General features: G+C 44.3%; 3 protein-coding genes across 4 annotated transcripts in view; 2 read left to right on the plus strand and 1 right to left on the minus strand.

The window, feature by feature from the left end:
* Nucleotides 1-3,247: 3,247 nt before the first annotated feature.
* On the plus strand, nt 3,248-5,114 carry LOC131887499 (fructose-1,6-bisphosphatase 1-like). 2 transcript variants are annotated; one of them, XM_059236126.1, is made up of 2 exons: nt 3,248-3,403; nt 3,895-5,114. In XM_059236126.1, the coding sequence occupies exon 2, from the start codon at nt 3,913-3,915 to the stop codon at nt 4,915-4,917; it is 1,005 nt and encodes a 334-aa protein (XP_059092109.1). In that variant the 5' UTR covers nt 3,248-3,403; nt 3,895-3,912; the 3' UTR covers nt 4,918-5,114. The 2 variants fall into 2 exon arrangements, with proteins under 2 accessions (XP_059092109.1, XP_059092108.1); XM_059236125.1 differs by lacking the exon at nt 3,248-3,403 and adding an exon at nt 3,497-3,655.
* A 404-nt stretch (nt 5,115-5,518) lies between these two features.
* The window catches only part of LOC131887502 (dedicator of cytokinesis protein 7-like), a 14,923-nt gene continuing 12,678 nt past the window's right edge, over nt 5,519-7,763 (plus strand). The window contains exons 1-2 of the mRNA XM_059236129.1: nt 5,519-5,772; nt 6,135-6,235. Coding sequence (XP_059092112.1) covers nt 5,711-5,772; nt 6,135-6,235 — 163 coding nt within the window. The 5' untranslated portion in view covers nt 5,519-5,710. The remainder of the gene's footprint in view (nt 5,773-6,134; nt 6,236-7,763) is intronic.
* Nucleotides 6,531-7,143, minus strand: LOC131887500 (zinc finger protein 701-like). Its single transcript, XM_059236127.1, has one exon. The coding sequence runs from the start codon at nt 7,071-7,073 to the stop codon at nt 6,567-6,569; it is 507 nt and encodes a 168-aa protein (XP_059092110.1). The 5' UTR covers nt 7,074-7,143; the 3' UTR covers nt 6,531-6,566.

A 7,763-nucleotide genomic window follows, 5' to 3' on the forward strand; every position in this document is an offset into this window, starting at 1 on the left:
TCGGGCTCGTTCATTGTTTAATTTGCTTCCCCCTAATATTTGCGGGGAATACGTTGGCCTTGTTGGTCCGGTTGCATCTCACAAGTCAAATTTGAACAATTTGTTGAGTNTAGACGAAAACGGTGAAAAATGCAGAAAAATACAAGTGAACAACGTATTGCAAACAGATCGGGAACGTTTTGAACAGCCCTGCTAATGTAAATTGAAAATAATCCATGCATTGATTTCTCCTTCTCTTTCCTAAGATCTAAGGGGTCTATCTCAATTGAAACTAAAATAATGGGATTATTTTTAAAGAAAAGTTTAGGACGACAAAGCTGTGGTTTTGAAATGAGGTGCAAAACTGTTGTGTTCCTGATGAAAAATGATTCAATCTTCATGTGATGTTACTTCAGATATTTTTTCTTGGACATTTTTTTTGGAAATGTTTATTCAATTTGCGTTTCCTTTCTTGGGTTTGACGCTGAGGAATTAGAAGGCATTAAGCCTTTGTGATCATATTCTTTTCGCGAAACAAATATTTTATAAATAGCTCTCAAAACCGGCATTCATGCTCTACAGGGTGCTCTACTGTAGAGGGTTGTACAAATATTTTTGGGCAAGATGCAGGAAGCGTGCTATAATAGAATTGTTTCTTTGCTAATAACTAGAGCTAACGAAAAGTTGGACCTGAAAAAAAAAATGTCGGCCTTTTTGGCGAGAAAAAGTTTTTGTGCCAAATTTCCATTTTTTTGACTTAGCCATTATTCACGTTTTCAACTCTTTACTTACCTTTTTTTTCATTTGAGGACATTTTTTGCCTGTTTGCTGTCATTTTGATCCTCATCTGCTTCCTTCTTAAATTATCGTTTCTTGCTTGGGACATTTTTATTTACTTCTGTGCCGCATAATCAGATGAAGGATTCAATTAAATTCCCGGCCAGAACTTTTTATCAATTTTTTTGCATTGGGTTTTCATTGGCTTTACTAGCCGCTCCAAAGAATTTAATCCCTGGTATAATTAAAATGAAAGATTATATTTGTTTAGTTGTTGCCAGTGTGAGTTTATACAATATTTCTTGGTTTGGGAAAGTCTGCAAAAAAGAGAGCTCCAGTTGAGCTTCATCTGCCATCATGGGTTTGATCCAACCCAAAACCATTTTGTGGACAAAAGCACCTTCAACAGCAAAAATCTTAGGCTCTGGAAGAGAATCAATTGTTTACCATGATATCTGTAGCAATTGGAAATGTGTTTTGATGTTGAGCATTGCAAGATTTTTCTTTAATTTCTTGTAAGCTTGATGGATTACCTAAAAAACATAGTTTTGTGCTTCAATTTTGCCGCAATTAAAAATGTAGCAACGAGGCTAAAAACAACCGTTTCCCCATTGCATCCATTCTTTATGCGTTATTGCCAGGGCTTGAGCAGTTACCAGAAAAAGTAACGCGTTGCCGTTGACAATACATTTTAGAAAAAGTAACGCTTTATTGTTACCCGTTACTTTTGCAGAAAAAGAGGATCTAAAACTGCCAAAAACGCTTATGCGATTTTTTAACGTTTAGTGAATATGACGTGAAACGAATAACTCCTGTGTTTTTAATTTGATCCATCAGTGACAAGTAAGTCATGGCATTTGAGAGGAAATAAAAAAATCGCTTGTTAAGTGGCGAAGAAAGTAACAGTATTGGGAAGGCTAAAAAACCCGTTCATTTACCGTTACTTTTTCAGAGGAGTAACATGTTACCGGTTGCGTTACTCAAAAGTAACGCTGTTACTTGTAACGCGTTACTTCAAGCCCTGATTATTGCTATTTGTTTTTGACTACTTTTTTTTCTTTTTCCTGTTTTTCGATTTTCACTACTCTTTCTTGAATTTGACATTTTTTAAACGTTTTTTTGCATTTCTTTCAACTTCCTTTGAGGTCAATTAATAGTAACACATATGTGACCTTTTGGACTTTGAACTTTGTCCATGTATCAAGAAACAGTCGTTCAAACATGCACATTGCTTCTTACAACAAAAAATGACCTGACAAACCTTGCATCTGTCTTAGACCAAGAAAACAAAAAAAATGTCGCATGTTCTTGATTGCAAGGCCACTTTTCCCATACTTGTTTTGAATTGCGTCATTCTGAAAAGAAACGATGCAAAATAAATAATTCCATGTGTGTATCTTTTTTACCGATGTTTAAGGCCACATAAAAGGTGATAAATTTTGGTGTCTTGGTCTTGTGCAAAAAGATGCAGTTAGTGGAAAAAGCTTTTAGTACTCTGAGTACGCTAGAGTAAAAAACGAGCACCTAACAAGCTTTGATTGATTGCTACCCGTACTTCGCCGTAATTGTCTGCCATTCTTGCCCCAAAATATACGGACAACGCTGTACACATCGGTGAATGAAACTAGTCTTTGTTTGTTGCAATTGTTGCGTTGGAGTTGTCGACTTTGTGGCTGGAAGTACTTAGCGAAATAAAATGGGAAAGCTTACTTTTGTATTTGCATGCAAAAATTACATAACGGTAAGCATTTTAACAGAATACTGTAATTGGCTTAGTTTCTGAATGTCAGCAAAATTTGTTTTAAAATCTTCGGCCTATTTCATTTGTAACAAAAATTAGAAAATGAAAGGTGGTTGCAATCAATTTTGACATTTTCAGGCCAGTATTTTCCTGTATTGCAAATCTGAAGCCTTGAATCGTTTTACGTAATATTTAGGCGGTATTTTGTTGTGTTGAGCCATTGCAACAACCTGTTGGCAAACCGTTCATACAAAATACTTTCTGCCGGCAACTTAATCTTTTTTTCATGTGAACCGTCTAATGTAAAGAGATGCCTTTGATTGCAACCATATCAGTAGACAAGTTTAACAATCAAGCCATATGTTAGTATTGATCACTTTGAGGGCTTGCCGGTTTCGGACCGGCTTTTTCCACTCGGAACGTTGGAGAACGATCTCACTCCGGTTCAGTGGCGGTGGGTAAGACAGCATTTACTTTTCATAGTACATTGGACTCAAACTACAACATAAACTGTTACTACTTCAACAACCAGCACCAACATCCCGACGCGCTACAAGCACTCGAACTTTACTAGACTGAGACCTCCCGAGACCCCTGAAGATGTTCGGAGGCCCATGTATGCACTGCTACGTACAAAATGTAGCCCAACGAGAACTAGTACTCACTCTCTCGTCTCGACCAACCCGGCTCCATCCAACGATTGGATCAAGCAACAGGCAAATCGTACACCAGTACACTCGCCATGACCGTGGCAGCACTGGATGGAGAATAGCATTGCCCTTACACTGAGACCTCTGGACACAACCTAACCTGATTCTCCATCCAGAGAGGCTTCACTAAGGCAAACCTGTTCTGTGGAGAATCCATCGAGAATATCACCAGTTGCTCGAACGCTTCTGACTTTAGGTGAGTGTATTCAAGATTAAATTAAATATACTTTGTTCAGGATTGGCAATGAAGTTGGTCCGGCTCTTGGGACAGTTTCGTGAGAACAATGATCCACACTTGCGGACTTTTTTGGGGATAGAGTACAGGTGCCCATTTCTCTGCTGGGACAAATAGAGGGCACACACAACAATACACCTAGGATCCATCCTGATGGATAACATGCGCTTCTGACTTTGAAAAGTAGTGGTTAAGTTCTGCCGATTCACCATGGTAAATATCAAATATTTCTTGTGGTTGAAGGGAAACTTTATGGTTGGCCATGACGGCGCGGCCTCAACCAAGGCAAATGTTCACATCTCATTGATTTTTATGCCTGGCAAATGGCATCCGAATTGATTCGCCTTCATTTATGTTGGAAGCCTGAGCAAGGTTAAGGGTTCCATTGAAACCTCGTCGTCATCATCATTGTTATTTTTATCATCATGTTAAAGTGTTGCTTTGATTTCCAGGCTGATCGTATTGCCATCATGTCCCAACAACCCATCGACACCAATTGTATGACCTTGACCCGGTTCTTCTTGGCCGAGCAGAGGAAGAATCCTTCTGCCACTGGCGATCTCACTCAGCTCCTGACCTCCATCCAGTCTGCGGTGAAAGCCATCTCCGCCGCAGTGCGGCGAGCGGGCATCTCGCAGTTATTTGGTGCCGCCGGGAACGTCAATGTTCAAGGTGAGGATGTCAAGAAGCTGGACGTGCTGTCCAACGAGCTCTTCATCAACATGCTGAGATCGTCCTACACGTGCTGTCTCTTGGTATCCGAGGAGAACGAGACCGTGATTGAGATCGACACCGAGCGACAGGGCAAGTATATCGTCACCTTCGACCCCTTGGACGGCTCGTCGAACATCGATTGCCTGGTCTCCATTGGATCCATTTTTGGCGTGTTCAAGAAGCAGGAGGGCGAGGCAGTGGATGAGAAACTGGCTTTCCAGAAGGGCCGCAACTTGGTGGCCTCTGGATATGCCTTGTATGGTAGTGCCACCATGATGGTGGTGGCTCTCAACAACTCCGTCAACGGATTCATGTTGGACCCAGCCATCGGCGAATTCATTCTGACCGACCCCAAGATGCAGATCCCCGCCCGCGGCAAGATCTACTCCTTGAATGAAGGCTACGAGAACAAGTGGAGCTCGGCCATCAAGGATTACGTCAAGGGCAAGAAGGAAGGCCCCAAGCCCTACGGCGCTCGCTACATCGGCTCCATGGTGGCGGACGTGCATCGAACCATCAAGTATGGCGGTATCTTCTTGTATCCCGGCACCGCAGATGCGCCCAATGGCAAGCTACGCGTCCTCTACGAATGCTTCCCCATGGCCCATATCGTGGAAACCGCAGGCGGAGCCGCCTCCACCGGCACCCAACCTATGCTGGATCTGGTACCCACCAAGCTCCACGAACGGTCGCCCATCTTCCTGGGCAGCCAAGAGGATGTGGCCGATATCTTGGCCATCATCAAGAAGCACGAGGAATAGGAGACCAACGAGAGACCGACGACTCAGTCAAAGGTTACACCCGGCTGCTCAACCTTGAATTCTATGAATTTGTCACTCTGTCGCTCGACATCCCCCAACCCCTGAACCCGCCCGACCTTTCTTCCTCCCTCAATCGAAAATGTGCTCTTTTGACTACCTTAAACTATGTTGAAATACAACCTATATCTCCACCGTCAGTGACATGGGCCGCGCTTTTCTCCGCTCCTGGTTTACATTAGCCGTCAATCCGGTCCATCCCCGTCAAGGTATCAATGCCTTCTTTCCTCACTTCATTTTTCTGGTCAACTTCTCCCCAAGTCTTGGCGCTACTCAGTCTACTCCGTCGACTCAGTCTCCAGTAGATCGAGTTTGTCGTATGTAGCGTACGTACATATAGATATATAGAGAGTCGAACAGAACGAACAGAACATGGAAGAGTAAGGAAGAAGAGCCCAAGCCGATGGAAGGAGCATAGAAGTATTTACGTTCAATCATCGCCCGGCGTCCATCGTCACTTGGAAATAAACCTACTCTATGCTTCTCCTCCTCCTCCTCCTCCTGCTTCCTCCCATCCTCCAGGATGGATAGGAGTCAAGATATACATTGGTCGATCTCGCCCACTTCTCCTGTTAGCCAGCCAGCTAGCCAGCTAGCTAGCTTGTTAGGTAGTTAGTCGTCCTTCCTCACTTCGATAAGGATTAGGAGAAAAGGCCGGAAATTGTGCCCGTTTATCGCGGGAGGGGCATTCGAATTTCCCGCCCATTCCGTGCCTTTGGTGCTGAGTGGCCTCAAAATGGCGTCTTCTTCGGGTGGATCAGGCCCACAATCACGGGCTTTTGCGCAAAAATTGACGAGGTGAGACCCTTATATCGAAAGTGGGGGCGAGGCCCGAACCGCTCTGGACACTAGACACGCCCCGACAGGGTCCATTTGGCACTCGACCAGCCCCATAAGACCGACTGTGGACTGGGTGTCAAAAGCAGAGTGCATGACGTCAAAAGTCAGATTACAGGTTGACCGACTTTTTGGACTCTTACGGTCAAATCCCTTGCAATCCCATGAGAGTTAGGGGAGGCTCAAGGCTCTCTGCCGGCCTATAGCATCCGATGATGACGCCCAGAGTCTGGCTGGCTGGCTTGAGCACTCGTATGCCATGCTCATTGGTATGAAAATGCGGCTCCATGCTAATGGTGGCCTCCAATTGTTCGTATTTGTAGGGCCCACGCCCATGATATCCGACGCCAAACTGCGGCCGAATTAAAGTCCAGCCATGTGAATGAATTGTCAGCGCCCGGATCCGCCCAACATCAACAACAGCAACGTCATCTGGCCAATAAGATTGGGCGGTCTTCGGTCCCCTCCCTGACTATTCTCTTGATTACAGGGATCAAGTGGATTCGACGGTTCAGAATTGCGTGGAGTGTTACACGTCGGATTATGTGGTCGTGACCCGCAAATATCAAGGACTCTCTTCATCCATTCGAACGCGAGATGAATCCGAAGAACGCCTCCGCATCATTGACACGGTGGCTCCGCAAGAATTTGAAGTGGACGACTCGCCGGATGTGACCCCCGAATACGAGCATGTGAGTGAACAGAGACCAAGCTCATGATAAAATTGAACTACACATATATTTTCTGTAATGCATTCATACACGTCGACAACTCTTCTCATGACGAGAGCGGTGTGATGAGGATCCGAAGCCTTTTTGACACTTCTTGCATTGGTGAGGCCGAATATTCTTATGAACCGTGTTCACGTGATAGCTCAAGGAGTTGGCATGGGAATAGGATCGGTCGCAATCCGGGCATTGGTAGTAACCTTTGGCCAGATGCGAGTACTCATGGGTCTTTAAACGATGACGATCCGGACAGAGACGGTCGCAGATTTTACATTTCAATGGACTGTTGGCCAGATGAATGGCCTTGTGGCGTTCTAAATGACCTTGTTGAGCAAAGGTTTTCTCGCACACGTCGCATTTAAAGCGGATGTTCATGTGCACGGTCAGGATGTGTCGGGTCCTCGAGACCTTTTGCATGTACGTCTTGTCGCATTTGTGACACGGATACGGCCCCAGGCCACTGTGACTGTCCAAATGTCGAGCCAAGTTCTTGGAACTGGCGAAAATCTTATGGCACAAATCGCATTTGGCCATTCTTGAACCAAGCCCTTCTTCCCAGCTCAAAGCCCAACTTCAAATGGCTTCTTCATTTACCTTTTGGCGAGCTAACTGGTCAACAAAAAAGGTGACCAAAAATTGTTCCATGGTCAAGCAATAACTTAATTGAACTAATCGCTATCCAACGTTGAATAGACGGAGGCTTAAGTTTTGCATGTTGTCCTAGTTGGATTGACCAGCGATTTATTATCAATAGTTCAACACAACAGAAGTTGGCGAGAGAAAGCAAAAAAAGAAAAAGTAAAATATATATGTATAATTTAATACTATTCTGTTGTAAGTTACTCCGGAGTGATGCAGATATCGCCAAAGTTCGGCGATGGCGGAATAGTTACAATGCTGTCCAGCCTCAAATGTCCATGCCCAATTCTTTGGGAGGAAGCCGACACCCGTCCTTACTTTCGCTATCGGATGAAATTCACTTGCCTCGATCGAGCTCATTGTCCAACATCTCAAGATTCAAATCCACCTCCGTGATGTCATTTGCCAGTGTGAAGGAAGAGGAGGACATCTTTACCGACGAAAACCTGCAATTTCTCCGGAATGCTCACGACGAGGACGGGGTGAACCATCAGTCAGCTTTGCCTATGCGCTTTTCAATTTGACCGTCTCTTAAAAAGACAGGATTGACCAAATAAGAGGGCTTTTTGCTTCATCAGGATAGTA

The sequence above is a fragment of the Tigriopus californicus genome, chromosome 9, assembly GCF_007210705.1.
Source record: "Tigriopus californicus strain San Diego chromosome 9, Tcal_SD_v2.1, whole genome shotgun sequence".
Taxonomy (NCBI): domain Eukaryota; kingdom Metazoa; phylum Arthropoda; class Copepoda; order Harpacticoida; family Harpacticidae; genus Tigriopus; species Tigriopus californicus.

Bases quoted from the DNA above. Each gene is read 5' to 3' on its own strand.
- LOC131887500 (XM_059236127.1), bottom strand. From the start codon at position 7,073: ATGGCCAAATGCGATTTGTGCCATAAGATTTTCGCCAGTTCCAAGAAC.